The sequence below is a fragment of the Pollicipes pollicipes genome, unplaced genomic scaffold, assembly GCF_011947565.3.
Source record: "Pollicipes pollicipes isolate AB1234 unplaced genomic scaffold, Ppol_2.1 Scaffold_7261;HRSCAF=8764_pilon_pilon_pilon, whole genome shotgun sequence".
Taxonomy (NCBI): domain Eukaryota; kingdom Metazoa; phylum Arthropoda; class Thecostraca; order Pollicipedomorpha; family Pollicipedidae; genus Pollicipes; species Pollicipes pollicipes.
In genome coordinates this window covers 30,449,244-30,465,588 of record NW_023597054.1, presented here as the reverse complement: position 1 = coordinate 30,465,588, position 16,345 = coordinate 30,449,244, and the positions used below count along the sequence as shown (strand labels likewise).

Genomic DNA, 16,345 nt, shown 5'->3' with positions numbered 1-16,345 from the left:
ACCGCTGCTGACACCGCCGGCCGTGCCGACACGGCGGACCGCTGCTGACACCGCCGGTCGTGCCGACGCAGCAGACCGCTGCTGACACCGCCGGTCGTGCCGACACAGCGGGCCGCTGCTGACACCGCCGACACAGCGGGCCGCTGCTGACACTGCCGGCACTGCGGACCGCAGCTGACGCCGCCGGCCGTGCCGACACAGCGGACCGCTGCTGACACCGCCGGCTGTGCCGACACGGCGGACCGCTGCTGACACCGCCGGTCGTGCCGACGCAGCAGACCGCTGCTGACACCGCCGGTCGTGCCGACACAGCGGGCCGCTGCTGACACCGCCGACACAGCGGACCGCTGCTGACGCCGCCGGCCGTGCCGGCACGGCGGACCGCTGCTGACACCGCCGACACTGCGGACCGCAGCTGACGCCGCAAGGGCGTGCCGGCACAGCGGACCGCTGCTGACACCGCCGGCCGTGCCGACACCGCGGACTGCTGCTGACGCCGCCGGCCGTGCCGACACAGCAGACCGCTGCTGACACCGCTGGCCGTGCCGACGCAGCAGACCGCCGCTGGCCGTGCGCGTGTCGTGTCCCATCGAGCTTTACGGCATATGCTGCGGGGTGAGCGGTCCGGCCCTCGCCCCGGTGCCCACTCCTAGTCCGGCAGCTTCCATGGCATGGACGGCAGAGCGAGCCGCGGCTTCGGTCGCAATATTTATTCGGGGCGGTTTCGACATGTGGCAGAATAAATATACAAACTTGAGAAATGTCCTGTACACACAGACGGCGGATAGCAGTCAGTAACGCGACGGGCAGCGGTGCTGGCCGTGCGGTCACGGTCGTCGGTGTTTGGGCTGTCGCAGCTTCCTGCCCTCGCCTGAGAACGAGCTGAACACCGCCTCCTCAGAGGTTGCCTGAAACAGCGCCGGCACGCTACGGTCATTCACTCAGAACGGCCGTGTCAAAACGGACCCATCGCTCACGACAGTGGCCAAACAACCAGTCGGAACCCGGTTAGAGGGCACAGTTTGCCCCACAGAACAAAGGGAAGTGCTCCATTGGTGCACGCCACATCCCTGACGAGCCGCAGGCGCACCGCCAGGCCATTACGGGCGCCCTTCGATGGCAATACTGAGCTGATTGTGGGTGCGCGGCTCCGCGCCCGGCTGCCGCCCGCATGCATAGTCCACCTGTGATCGTGATCGTCGCGCGGGCCATTGATTGCGGTCGACTACGGTCCTTGCAATAGCAATGCCGCAGCAGGCAAATGCCTAAGGAACGCGAGCTGCACACGACCAGGTTGACTGACCCTTGTGAGCCCACATATTACGCCCGTAAAACTTCCAACAGGCCCATCGGTCATCTAGCAGGACTTCAGTCAACGTCAGTCAACGTCACTTGCCGCTGGCGCTGAAACATTGCTCCACCTGCTGTCACCCAGAACATGTTACCGGCCAGATGTAGAGAACATCCGACAGTCCCTCCATTGTGCCTGTTTGGCACGCCAGATGGGTCTTTGGGGATACCATCCTCTGACATAATCGGGGACATCAAAACTGCACGAGAAGCGCCACGCCGCCATCCGCGGACCGCTCTGGTCGAGGCGCCAAATCGTCGTGCCCTCCTCCCCTCCAATTCTGCTACGATAAGGACCTCGGCGCAGCACGGACACACACCTGGTGTGGCTGGGGTATAGCGTTCCGTAAGAAGCGAAGGTAGCCGATCTGGTAGTCGTAGTCCGGGATTCCCCGCACCCGCGGTCCGTTGGACGCCGTGGCCTTGGGCGCGTCTAGGTTCTTCTGTTTGCCGTCAAGCCTGGGGCGGGTGGGTGAGTCACGCGCCGAAGCCACGGGGCGGGATGTAAGATCCCCACCGAGCACCTGAGCACGCGATCGGCCCCATACGGTGCGACACGTCCGCGCCAGAGCCGGTGCGTGGGATGGTCATAATGACTAAAGCCGGCCGAATCCGACCAATAAACGGCAACGGTCGTGTCTTGGCAGTGGCTGGCCGCAGGAGAGGCCATGCGTGACCCGACGACAGTACGTCCCACGCCCGCCACTCGGGACGTCCACAAACAAGTTCCGTAAGCACTAATGTCCAAGGGTTGAGGTCGAAGGGCCACGAACAGGTTCTGCAAACATTTGTCTGAACGGACTACGGGGCTGGGAGCGAGGAAACTTATAAATCGTTCGGATCGGATCGGCACGTGCCTTCCCACCCAACGACATTTACAAACTGATCATTTCTCTGACGTGTTCGGGATGCAAAAGCATCCAATGTAGTCACATAAATGAATGTATGTAGACCGCTAATTGACTGTCAACAGAACGCTGAAACCGAGCCGCGCCCATCGGTGGACTGCGCCACGCGCCGCTGCCGGTGCAGTTTGCGGCGGCTCACCGCAGCCCAGAGCCCTGGAACGGCACGAAGCCAGTCGGCTCGGGCATCTCGTGCTCCTCGGCCGGGGGCTGCTGGGCGGCTGGCTCCCTCTCCGGCTCCTGGTAGCCGACCGGCGCGGCGAACTCCACCTGTCGGCAACACGGGCAGCCTCAGCTGGGTCAGATCGCTGGCAACAAAGTACAGCACACATATATAAACTTCTTCAACGCGCCATTTCGGTGGCCAAAAACACGACAGACCATGCACAGGGAAACAGGCATCGATGTAATGGCTCCTCACTAACGTCCATGGCCACTGGGAGCGCATCATTGCACACGCTGCAAAACTGGGAATACCCATTCGTTGGTTAAGTCGTTAAAGCAACGGAATGCATACGAAATACACTCCGTCCCGACCTTCCCCAAAATAAACCTTTGAAGGATTACAGAGGAAGTTCCGGTATTCGATACACATGTATGTAGAAACCGATGTTGAAAATGTCCGCGTCTATCACATCTTCTCCAATCTCTCGCGGGTTTTAAGCAGCACGCGATGGCGCAGTACTGCAGTCCGTCACACTGCCGGCCGCACGGTGCTTACGTTCATGTCGCACTCGATGATGCTGACGGCGCGGCCGGGCTTAGTCTCCTGCACGCAAAACTCGTACACCTTGGCGTTGTAGGGGATGGCGATGACGTCGCCGGTGGTGAGGCAGGCGAAGTTGCGTAGCGCGTTCTCCAGCACCGCCTTTGGGTTAGTGATGTCGAGGAAGTCGGGCGACTGAGGCTGGAACTTGGAAAAGGTGGCCACAGGAAGCGAGACGCTCTCCACCGTCAGCAGGGCACCCTCCTCCAGCAGCAGGTTCCGCATCATCTGCCACACACCGCACGACCGGCACATGTCAGGCCCTGTGTAAGGCCCCACCAAGCAGAAAGGACGAATGGATATCAAGTGCATTCGCCCCATGTGTGAGATTATCGCAGCGCCATCATCAACATAAACGTATGTGATCCTCCACGCACCAGACATGACGCAAGCGGCCGCCCAGTTACAAAGCACACCACCGAGACGCCGCCGACTCCGCACCACCGGCACACCGGCGGCTCACGCATGCTCGTGGCGTCTGGCTCACCCAGTAGGGCAGGTAGACCTTGCCCTCGTCGGCGACAAACTCGAGCACGCCGCAGTGTGTGACGCGGTCCGCCCTCCGATTGGTGAGCTTGAACAGCATCGGGTAGACGACGTTGAGCCGGGTCAGCGTGTCCAACGCCGACGGCGGCATGATGACTGCCGGACACAATGGCGCCCGGGTCAGACGAGCCTGGTAATGCACGGGTCGGCCCGCCAGGCGTCGGCCTGTCCCGGCAAAAGGGGACATTCTCAAGTGGTCGTCGCTGGATTAACTTTCGAAACCACCCCACCATATGCCCGCGATGGGTCAACGCTCATCTTCCGCTCAACCCGTCACGCATCTTGCAAACACGGCCTGCTCGCAATATTCAGGCGCGCCTACCGGCCTACCCAGTCTGCAGGATGATTGTACACGCTGTAATTCGTAAACATGGGCAGCTGGTTGGCCCGCAGACCCGTCAGACAGTGTATTGAGTACTCACTCTTGCCACCTTTCTCGACGTCCGTGCGCTCCTGGCCTGGCAGCATCGATACAGAATAGCATCTGTACTGTGTGTTGAACGGCCGCAGCGCATCAGGGAACATTGGGTATCCAAACTGAAAAGAAGTTTGTGTTACAGAAGTGCACACATAGGGTTTACCAATCAACCACCACAGAGTAGCGCACAGCGGGTAGAATAGCAGAAGCAGTAGTGAATTTTAGCATATAATCTCAATGATCTCCAGAGCAAAACAGTGAAGAGAGCATTACAAATATTCACTTAGGACCAGCCACCAAAGAAAGCAGATGACATGCTGAGGATTCGCTTGCCCACTTCATTTACTGTTACGCCCAGACATGTGCCTGGCTCCCAACGATGGATCCAGTATCCCACATCGTTCCATGTTAGTGGGATCCTCGGAACTTTAGAGACCCAGGCACCTGTACATCATTAGCACATTGTGTGAATGTTTTATGCTCCAGGCACTTGAACGTCGTTAACAGATGGTGTGAACGTTAGTTCTGAAGAAATATAAAAGCTTGAGCGTTTCACTCACATCATATCAGAGAACAATTGTCCGGCAAGTCATCAAGAGAATTGCTAATCTGATAATTACATCACATTAAAACTGTATTTTATGAAAGAGAATTTTAAAAAGTTAACTTAAGAGGACCCCATGTTACGTATCAGAGCAAAGCTTGAGTAAAACCTTGTAACTGCGTCCATGTAGTCCTTGGTGTAACACTGCACAATCATGTTCTGGTGGCATTGTGGCTGAGTGGGAAGATACTTCGTGCAAGAACAGGATATGGTATTAATGGATTCGCTGTTCATTTAGTCGTCTTTAGTCGATCGAGGTGCGAAGCGTTGGCTGTCAGTTAGTCGTTTTTAGTAGCTTTTAGTAGCTTTTAGTTGGTACAAAGTCCCCATCCCCGCGTCCCCGCGGAAGAGTGGAACCTGACGGGTCACCCGACCCAAAGCACAGATTAGGGCGGGCGGTCCGGCCCGTTGGTGGCGGCGAATGAATGGACACATGTCCCCAGAATGTGGGGAAGGAAGGCGAATGGGATCATGCGCACAACCGGTGTTTCGCTCTTTACTTCGCGTTTGTAGGTTCAACATGTGTTATCAATAATATCATCATTTGACTCCCTGCTCACCACCATGAAAGTAGTACCTCTGATTTCTCTTGCCTTTCCAACGTTTGTGTTCCGCAAAGTTTGCAGCGCACTAATGCGTCAAAATGTTCACCCAATAAATGCTGCAAAAGCTTGAAGCATTTTGTTTAGACAAAAAGATATGAGAACGTGGATCTATCATCCCGCGAATTCCATGAAAAGTTAACTATGCTTTGATTTCTCGAGGCGCAATTTGGCTTTAGGAATGGGAGCATCACACGATCCATGTGACGATCCTAGTTCAAACTTCAACCAATGTGCTTCTCAGTAACAGGCCTTTGCCCGCCGGACAAATCCCGCACGTTCTTTTGGTCGCACAGTGGAGGTGCGCACGGTGGTTATCATGACGATGGTGGTCACGTCTGCAGGGAAGAAATGTAGGCGCTGTTACAAAGCGCTGAAAGCGTCATTTGAACAACAAAAAAAACAAATTTGATGTCCTTATGTTTAAGCGGCGCTCCAGTGGCGCTACCCAGTGCTGTAATAGACGTGACTAGTCCTGAGGTTTCATTAGAGTAAGGGTGAGACACTCTTTAAAAGGGGCGTTCCACAATTCTTGGGCTTTCGAACTGGAATGGCTTTCTTGAAAGCCATTTGGTCCACTCCACAGCCCTGCCATTCTTAAGATATAGACACCTCTAGTTTCTGAACTAACCGTCCGCGAAGATGTGCAGACTTTTTCGGAGACTATTTCAAAGTCACCAAGGCATCCACGGTGCCATAATAAAGTCATTAAAATCCTGACATTTCATTGGCCAGGCGGCGATTAAAGCCAGGACAAACACCATCGTCGAGTCGTTTATATCTAGCGCTCGTGAGCACAATTTTCGGATATAACTGCCATTAATTTACTCCCGATCAACGTTGTGCAAGGCACGATGACTTAACCAAACAATGGTGCATTGAGGAGCACATTTACCAAACAGGGAAACTGTGTTGTCTAGAGCAGCACTTTCAACCTACTTAAAGTACACCAATAATCACAAGTGAGCTAATTTCACCATATAGGATGCTTGCTTCAATATCTCCAAATGTGGAACCTTCCCGTTCAGGCGGTACCACAGTAAGCTTAACACAAATAAAATCGCAAAAGTGGGGGAATTAAAGCCGTTACCCCTACCTTCAAAAGTACAGAAAGCATGGCCCCCTACCGGCTCACCGGCTACCGGCTTGTCGCTGTGTTGACATTGCTCTGTATCACTATTAAGCGAAGCATGAATTAAGCCGCTCTCGCGAACGGAACATGCGTGCAGCTGAGCTGGCGGTCAGGGTCGCGCGAACACGCAGAAGGTTGACGACTTCAGGAATGTCTGTCCGTGTATTGTGCCCTATACTGCCGAGACCGGGCAGGGGGGGGGGATGAGTATATTTGACCCCTTGACAAATGACAACGGGCAGTTGACCTCTTGCTCCTCTAATGGTGCTGTCCCTAGACGCCTCCGTATGGTTAACATGCGCAGCTTCTGCGCATGCCAACCCTGCAGAATGGGGAATAAGTGCACCAGGAATAAGCATAATACGACCTTAAAGAGGAAAGACATGGATAAACGACGGTCTGTTTAGATTATATGAGTAGCATGTTACAGCGCCATTGGCTTATAGCACATAATTTCTATTTTCGTGTCTAGTACGGGTCTCAGACCAGTGCGCGGCTGGTGCACGTTGGGGAAGACAGAGACTTTTGATTTGGGGATTCAGGGTTGCAACTCTTTTCACAATCAGGTCAGAGATTAAGTTTTTGATCTGCTTGCATATACAAGATCGAATAAACAGTGGCATCTCTTCAGTTGGTAGTAGCATCTCTTGGCAAAATTTACTTGCATAACTCTCTTTATGTCTTGGTCATTGCCAACTGCCTCAGCTCATTTTGCTTTTTGGACTAAATTTTGTGGTATTCTTGCTTCCAGGTAAACGCCTAAACTAAAGTAATTTAAAGGAAATGTTTCACAGCTGCTGATCTTGAAGTAAGCATAACATATGACAAAATATGCTCACTTATTCCTATTTGTTCACTCTTTAGTGGAAAGGACTGCCCTAAACAATAAAACTGTCTTATTTAGTAAATAAGTTCCTCCATATGTCATTGTCTGATTGCATCATGGAATGTTTGCATAATGTTGAGAAGTTAACACACTAGCCATGCCAGATTGTCACCATAGCACTCATTTGTAGCACTTTAAATTTGCCGCGATATGGCAGTGATGGTGCTTGAAGTGTTCAGTGAGCCACATTTTGTTATCATTTTGTGTTCTGGGCCCTTTCTCGTGGCATTCTTGCATATGGTTTATGTGAGTTTTAGAGCTTTAGAAGTCATTTGATTACTAGTCTCACTTTCATAATAACTAGAAATCATGTCCAACTGTTCATATTACCTGGCACAAAATGTCATTCGTGATTGCAACTGACACAGCTTGCTCAACCTTGATTGAGAGCAACTTAACATCCACTACATGTAGAAATGGTGCTCAAGGATGTCAGATTTTAACAGCTGGATGATAATATGACATTCTTCTTGGCCTTGAACATTACATGGTCCATGGGGTGACAGGATTTATATGGCATTGCTATAGTGCCATGCATGCCTGAATGACATAAAAAGCCTGCACATCTTTGTGGGCATGTGGTTCACAAACTAGATGGTTTTAGGTCATAAGAAGGGCTGAGCTGTAAACTATGTCCAATGATCTTCAAAATGGCTATTCCACTTCAAAAGCATGTACACATGTGGACCACTCCCTTAAAAGCAGACCTTGAATATAATGCACATTTCACAGATACTCTTCCCATCCATCTCAAGTGCACTCTGTGATCTGTATGCTGTTAATCTGCTGGTTACAGATTGGAGCATTAAAAACATTGCCATTTGGGCCTGTCCTACACCTTTCATTACCTCTATCCCAAAATCTTCAACAAAATAATGGGTACAGTCACAGCAGTGGGGGGGGGGGGCTTGGAGAACATGTTCATCTAAAATTTGGTCAGAACCTTTGCCTTTCCAGTCCCTAACTGCATTACAACTTGAACCATATTTCAACAACTCAGAAGACAATGTTCAATAATTGCTGACTTACAAAGTATTACAACCTGATGCAAAGAAAACACAACCTCAACTGTTTAGAACATTTTCATTCAGGTATGTATAGACACCATCCACTTCCCAAACTATCAACCCATCTCCTGAGGTTTATGGCACTTGAACAACCATAGAGCACACCTGCTAGCTATGGGTTTGGATTCGTGGGACTGAAATGGTTAAAAATTACATGATAGTACTTTAATGTTATTAACAAAAATCCAAGTGCTGAAAGACATGTTTTAAATTATATGACTGATTTGGAATGTTTATGTGTGTCTATGTGTATAGCATTACAGTGATAATTCAACAAGCATATTATATATTTTCCAGACAGATACATCCCTCCCAATAAATACAAAAGACATGGGAAGTTATCACGGGTTTTCCAACAGATTAGGTTACGGGTCCTTTGCTATATTGGTGTATCAGTGTTCATTCAAGACTTAAATGCAAGAATTTGATGTTATCTAACTTTCTATAAAATATAGCAATTTTGAGGTAAATATACAAGGTCATGTCCTATGATTAAGTTATAGAACACTGATAAACCTCACCTCTAACACACTTCTCTGGTCTGTACTGATGCCTGCCAATTTGGGCACAAAATGCAACAATTCTGGATTTAAAAACATATGTCCAGAACATTTTCACATAACCCAATCCTCAGTAAAAAAACACACTGGCTTTTTTCCTAAGCAACATAATACCTGGGGTATTGCTGGTGGGCCTCATTAGTAAATACCCTGAGATGGTTTGTTGGATGAGAAATTAATGTGCCATGTGTGTGTCTGGTACTCCTTACTGAGTGTGGATTCTAGCATCAAATTCAGAGCACAAATTTTATCCGGTCGAATTCTGCATCGGTGCCAAATTTTGAGCACTGCAAGTGGGACATTTGTATTTGTGATCCATTTAACGCTCTCTAGTATACTGTTAAACTAAAATGATCCAGCACCTGCTAAATTTCCACCATTGTTTCCCCTGGCATGTAGGCAACATTTTCCTCACTGGGCCAAATATCATACTTACCATGATATCATGAGAATATGAGCTTTTTTTCCTGCCCAGCTACCCAATACCTAATGATGCCCTATTGGCTCAGGGAAGGGGGCATGTTCTACTTGGCCCATACCTGGCTACCTCCTAGCATTTTCTTTAATACTTGTTTGTGTATTACCCAAAGTTCTCCCACAGTTCTCAACACCACTGCTGACCTGGCCATTGAGACATGCAAGGTGAAGTAACCTTCTTTTTTCATTGCTTATTGCTTTCTATGATTTTACTACTACCCTATTTCATATTCCAATTCAACTACTTAAAAGCCTTATTTGTATTCTCCACAAAGTGCCAATATTCTCATGCTGGTTCAAGATGTTACTTCTGTTTAATGATCATCTTTTTTGCCAAATTACTACTCAAGAACATGGAGGAAGTGACATCTTATAGCTGTAAATATATGTCATAAGTGCATTTCTTCACTGTCCATTTTACTGCTTTACTGCTATTTATATTTAGTTCTTTATTGAGCATTGTTATCACTTACATTCAAAATTAGTACATTCACCAAGGCATTGCCTTTGAATCAAAGCAATCTTTGTAAGGTGACTACATAAGACTTTTTTAGACCAAATTATATCAAGAAGTATCTAAAAACCAAAGAAATGCATCATCTTTCCCTTGTAAATACCATAATAGATATCATGACTGTGCCAGTCTGTGACATGTCTGCAAGGGTTTGCATAAGCTACAGCACCAATATTGGTACAGGTCTTTTTGCTGGTGGATGATTGCTTTATCAGGTGAGATGTTAACAGTCAGCTGAGCATAGGGTGAAGCCCTGATAGCAGTGGCAGGAAAAAGATAAGGTATGCTAGATAAGATAAGGTAGATTAGGCTAGGTTAAATCCTGGGAAATTTCAGTCTTATTATGTTATGGCTAATGACACCATTTGTTATTGAGGTGCTAAGTAAAGAAAACCCCATGCTATCATTGCACATTGTGTATGGCATGGCTGTAACCATGCTCATTTAAAGGATATGTGACAAATGGCATGCTGATGATATTGTTCTGTCAGCATTATGAAGAATTTCTGGAGATAGACATGATATGCTGAAACAGGGTTGCATAGATCACAAAGACACATGACTAGTAATGATCTTTATATAATTTTCACAGTGTGTTATCTGATTCAATCATGACCATAACTGGACTTGTCAGTCTGTACTCAGACCTGGACCAGCCACCTGCCCACCCTAGTTGAAACTCACTTCTCATCTGTCAGCATCAATGTGTCACACTCAAACATACTCATACTCAGAGCTGCTTGGGTTAGATGAACTGCCAGGGAACAATCACTCACAGGGATGTATATAATAAAATTCATTTTACAGAACATAATAAATTATGTGGTTTAAGGAAACAATCCTTCAGAGATGTGCATAATAAGATTTACTTCACAGAATATGACCACTTATCTGGTTTCCAATCAAAACAACAATAAAAGCAGCTCACCAATTACATTCATAAGTGATTGAACCAACAGTTGTTTCTTACACAACAAGTACATGGGCACTAAGTCGTGATGTATTTTCTTACCATTTTGAGCTGGCCTGGGTATTACTAAAATATAACACAACGAACTTGGTGGAAGGAATAGCACACTGTGCACTCTTCAGGCCTCCCACAGATTGTCATCGATGTGAAACCCGAGACCGATTACGAGTTTAACTGAATATGCGGCCCTATAGCGCAAGGAACTCATCAACCACTAAAACAGGCTATCAGACTAAGTGACCTCACTCCCAGGGCGCTGTTTGGAGCAGGATTCCGATGATCATGCTTCGACCCGCGTATATTTGTTTCCAAGTCGCTAGAGACTTTTCGTGACAAAATATCTCAAGATAAGGCTGGTAGTTCGGCTCCACTGAGATTTTCGCGCACATACATGCGTGTAGGTTGCATATTTGTTTCCAAGTCAATAGAGACTTTCCCCCTAAAATATCTCAAGATAAGCCTGGGAGTTCTAGCTGACAAGGACTCACCAGCAATGCTGCCATAATATACAACACTAAGGCCATACATACTCGGATAGGACAACAGCTGTCCGCCAGCACGTGAAAGCCGCCGCCATCTTGATACAGACATGGAGCTGCATGTGTGGGTTGCGTAGTATGTCGGAAGGGCTGCGTATCTAGCGTTGTTGACAAATGTTTCGTTGTTTTATGGCTTTCGCTGGATATATTGTCTGCTGGCACGGTCTCTGCAAGACGCAGAGGTACCGGATCGGGCATGGATTTGCGTTCTCCATGTTATTGTTACTGGTGGTGGCTGCCCCAGTGGGACGCTCCAAGCAGTCCGCGTGGTTCCCTCTCAATGGAACGTTTATGGTCTTGTTGATGTCAGTGCTCACCAGGTTTTTATATTTGGTGGCCTCTTTCAACTTCTTGACTGAGGTGTCTGACTTTTTGTATTTAGCTTTGCCAGCTGAGTGCCTTTTTCATTGTTCTACATCAGGATATTGTGGTGACTAATTTCTGTTGAAATGACTTCCTGACTGGTTCCTGGACAATTTATTTATGCAAGCAGTAAGTCGCCTACAATTACCTAGTATCCATTGCCTTGACTCACAAGCTGCATTCAATACAGTGTCAGAATCCAGGTAATGTTTTGTTATCTGCTTTTAATGTAGGCACAGTGCATGTTGCCATGCAAAAATCACAGGAGCAGTACTGGCAGTCAAACATTTTGCTACTTAATTTTGGCCAATGCACTCCCAAAAGCTTATGGTACTTGCCTATTTTTGCAAAAGTTCTGGCATGGTGTACCCTTGATTCTTGTTAACAAAGAAAACTACATGAGAGGAACTTATTTACAAAGTGGATAGTTCTTGTTTTGTGCATTCTGGCATGACTGACAGAAGAGAACTGTCATTGCAGAGTGAAATCATGTCAGAGGACATGGTGGTTCCTGTGTGTTGGATGGGGGAAGGAAGGTTGTGTTTGGCATCAGATATGAGGACTTGTATGTTGTCTGGTTACTGGGTCACATGAGCATCTGGCATGTGCGGTCTGAGGTCATTGGCAAAGATTGTGAATAAGAGAGGACCAAGGGCTGATCCCTGGAAGACTCCCATGGTACTGAGGAGGGGCTTAGAGACCATGTGACCAGAAGAAGAGATGTGGACTGACTGGGAGTAACCAGAATGACAGGAGGAGGACCAAGCCAGGTCAATGTTATGGAGCTGGAGCTTGGAAAGTAGTTGAGCATGAGGAATTGCACAGAAATGTTCACTGAGATCCAAGAGGCACAGGAGTGAAGATGACCACTATGCATGTTGGAAAAGATGTGGTTGGTCATGGAGAGCAGAGCAGTCTCAGTGGAGTGGCGGGGACGGAAACCATGTTGGGATGAAGACAAGACGATTGTTGGACATGTGGCTGAGCACCTGGCGCTGCACCACATGCCCAACACTTGGCCATGATAGGAACGATAGAAATAGGGCGGTAATTGAAGACCAGGGTGGGATCGCCGGATTTGAAAATAGGATGAACCAGGGTGTGCTTCCAGGAAACGGGAAAATCGCAGGAGGTGAGGCAGGTGTTGATAATATGGAGAAGGATGGGGCTGATGACGTCAAAACGGAGGAGTAGGATACGAACAGCGACGAGCCACCCGGCTTGTCTATGAAGTGAGGCGCCAGCCATACCCTGAGAGGCTCAGACTCCTTCAGTTGTCTTCGCTGTACTATCGTAGTCGTAGGGGAGACTTGGTAACAGCGTACCAGCTGTTTCACGGAGGTATGTCGCTGTCGGAAGAGAAGTTCCTGACAAGGCACAACTCGGAGGTGACGAGAGGACACCAATGGGAGCTCCGAAAACCTCGAGCTAGGACTTCCCGTCCGTCGTAACTCATTCAGCACGCGGGTTGTCAACGACTGGAACGCTCTTCCACACCCGGTCGTGTCGTTGACCTCAGTTGAACAGTTGAAGTCTAGGCTTGATACGCACTGGGCTGACATCATGTACGACGTCCCACACTGAATCTTCCCATAATTTGAGACTGTTTGGTTACCGGACCGGGAGCCTGACGAGACCGGGATCTACAGGCCTAGTGGCCTTTTACAATTCCCGATCACCATAAGGTAAGGTAAGGTAAGGGATACAAACGCCATTAGATCCGCACGCCTCGGAACGCTTCATGGAGAACATGACCTCGCGCAGCCCGCCAAGGACCGGGTCAGTCACCCGGAAACTGCAGGCGCCCACCCTGGGCAGGCCATATGGGACGTCAGGTGGCTGTCCGAGACCAGACAGGTTGGTTGCGACACGGGGGCTGACATTGACAAAATAAGCATTCATCTCAGCCGGGGTCGCGGCTGGGAGGTTGCAAGCACTGCTCTTTTTCCCGCCAACAGCTGGTGGATAATGTGGTACAGAGGATTCCTCCCCTGCTCACGCAGCCTCTCAATATCTGCCCGGCAGTCACGCCTGATCGCTTACCTCATATTCCGGTCCATTTCACGGAAAGCCGGCGATCTCCCCTCGCGATGCAACACGCCCCTCCACTGTGCCATGAGCTCATGGGTCACCGGAGTGACAGCTGGTGCGCTTGGGCTTCTCAATGATGCATGTTTGATCGGAGCATATTTGTCGACGACATGTATAATGCAGCCAAGTAAATGGGACCGCATGGCGGCGAATGGGCACCTAAAAGCACCCGACCAGTCGATATGGTACAAATCACGAAGCAAACAAACATGGTCAATCCCTTTCAACAGTCCAGTATGGATGCGGAGAGGCTTGACACGACACTTGACAAAACTAAGAGCGTGCGAACAAAATGGTGACGGCTAAAAGCGCAGTGAAAAGCTCCAACACGCTGAACGACGTTATCTGAATTAGAAAGGAGCATGTCTAAAAGCGACCCGGAAGAAAAAGGTGGGCTCCCTGACGAAGTGGTGCGGATGAAACGATCGAAGCATCTCATTTGACCGATCGTTCGCAACGTTACTAGCGGGGTCCAGTAAATTGCAAGTTAGATCGCTCATGGTGACAATCGGTCCGGTGTGTTCAAGAAGAACTCGCTGGTGCTGCAGCTCCAGTTCGTTGAAGTGCCAGGAGAGCAGCCACTGGCGCGGCGCGGGGGCCGGCAGACCGCAGCCACAGTGAAATGCGGACCGGACTCCGATCCTCACACGCATCCAGAGGGACTGAAGCCTACAGTCCGGACTCTCAGGTGCCGGCTGTGTGGCGACAGTGGCTTCGTAGCAGTCACGGCTCAAGGATCGCCAAACCTCCATAGCCGACCTCTCCCGGCCGGTCCGCACGATACAGCGCACGGTAGGGGACTGACTAGCTAGGACGCAGTGTCGGATCGAAGCCACGTCTCGTTATCACGCAAGAGTCATAATGGAGTTGGTTTAGGTGGTCATGCTGCAATGAGACGATTTTCAGCAGCAGGGACTGGACGTTGGCCAGCCCCGCCAGTAGGTTCCGACGACGGCCGTCCGGAGGAGAGCGCAGCCACGACTGACCGGTTCTTCAGCCCGGCATCGCGCCTACCGCACCGGGCAGCGCGAGCAGCAACAGGCAGGTCACGGTCAAGCTCACCGTGGCCGGGGTGCGGAGCGAGGTTGCCTCGAGATAGGTCGACGTGGCAACAGGGCCGATTGGCTGGGAGGTTGCTACCGCACAGCGCCGGTGACTATGTCGCTGGTCCTAGTCGGGAGGTGGCTGTGATGCTGGTCTCGCAGCTGTTACAAACAGGTAGGTTAACACCAGCAGCACCAGATGGGTGTCAAGATCGCGATTGCATCTTTGCAGCGGCTGACGTAGACTGTTTCGACGAGCAGACTTTTGAGTAGACGCTACATTGTGCAGCTGGACGAGGCTTAGCATGCAGCGCCCTGGCAGATGCAGGAGAGAGGTGGTGTGCAGCATCGGTGCCGATGACATGTGAGATCCCGGCTACGATCTCAGGCAACTAAGTACGGTTTGGGAAACCACCGTACCGGGCTGATGACTATTCTGGTGGCCACCTGCCGACGGGTGCGTCTTTATCGCCAGGCGAAGCTGCGTAACGCAGGCCTGCGAGGAAACACGATTCGCAAAAAATCACTGAAGCACTGCTGTTAAGAGGACAATAGGCAAGCTGAAGGAGCCACTATCCAGTCTTCATTTGTCTGGTGGTGTAACCAGCAGAAGATATGCTTTCCTACAGTTTTCTCACCTCTCCGACCGTCGGTTCGTCTGGCCTGTCCCCTGCTCTCTGTTAAGGTTTATGCGATATGTGATCCGGGCGACGTGTGATTAGTGCTTTGTGCCAGTTAACTTAGTAATTGTTCGTAATTCAATGCAGTTTAGCTGTCATCCGCAGAAAACGTGCGCGCGAATTGCAGACATTAACCTTGAACACGTTTGTGGCGCCTCGTGACGGTCCGGTCGGCCGGTCCGGTCCGGGCAGTCAGATGTATTATTTTTGTTATTGTTGTGATATCTGGTTTTGAGAACTCAAAAGTATTCATTCCATTCACTAGAAATCGGCCAACCAGTCTCACATGGCCGGGTGCCTGCTCGGGCGCCTAATATATCTGAGCGTGGCAAGTACTCGTGCCATTCATCTATATGTGAAGGCCGTGGAAATGGCGAAGGCAGCGGAAGGCGGCATCATACCCCGCACAATGCAGATTCGGCAGCAACTCGTACGTCGGCGCCACACACGCAGCTGCCGGTCCGTGGACATCCGCGGTGTGTGTGACACAGGATTACCGCGTCGCCAGGTGTGCCGACGTCCACCTCACAGCAGCATCAATCATTGCGCGCCTGTGCGCCCGCCACAGAACCCGGCACAACGGTGGGTGCAATCTACGCTACCACCGATGCTTGGGGTGAGCGCGGCGGACGACCCGGACCAGCGGAGGGGCCGCGGCAGTCATCAGGGGTGGGCCTACGCTCCTCAGGCTTTCCGAACGGATGTCACCCGTACACATCAGACGCGACCGCAGCCGACTCCAGCGGAGTTCTAGAACAGCAGGAAGGCAGGAAAATACCACCATCGCTCGGTGTCAGCACGGCGGGCTGTCCGCCCAGGCAGCGGTCGTGCA

The 16,345-nt window shown here is 50.2% G+C and overlaps 1 protein-coding gene across 1 annotated transcript; it reads right to left on the bottom strand.

The window, feature by feature from the left end:
- Positions 1-513: 513 nt before the first annotated feature.
- Positions 514-11,069, bottom strand: LOC119112460 (ubiquitin recognition factor in ER-associated degradation protein 1). Its single transcript, XM_037236659.1, has 7 exons — positions 10,840-11,069; positions 3,990-4,104; positions 3,509-3,663; positions 2,977-3,249; positions 2,398-2,525; positions 1,671-1,809; positions 514-908 (listed from the first exon to the last, which is right to left on the bottom strand). The coding sequence occupies exons 1-7, from the start codon at positions 10,840-10,842 to the stop codon at positions 828-830; spliced, it is 894 nt and encodes a 297-aa protein (XP_037092554.1). The 5' UTR covers positions 10,843-11,069; the 3' UTR covers positions 514-827.
- Positions 11,070-16,345: the final 5,276 nt, after the last annotated feature.

Excerpts from the sequence above, each read along its gene's own strand:
- LOC119112460 (XM_037236659.1), bottom strand. Across the intron at positions 3,250-3,508 it reads AGGTCTACCTGCCCTACTGG|ATGATGCGGAACCTGCTGCT; the intron begins GTGAGCCAGACG and ends GGTGTGTGGCAG. Across the intron at positions 1,810-2,397 it reads TTCCAGGGCTCTGGGCTGCG|GCTTGACGGCAAACAGAAGA; the intron begins GTGAGCCGCCGC and ends CACCCGCCCCAG.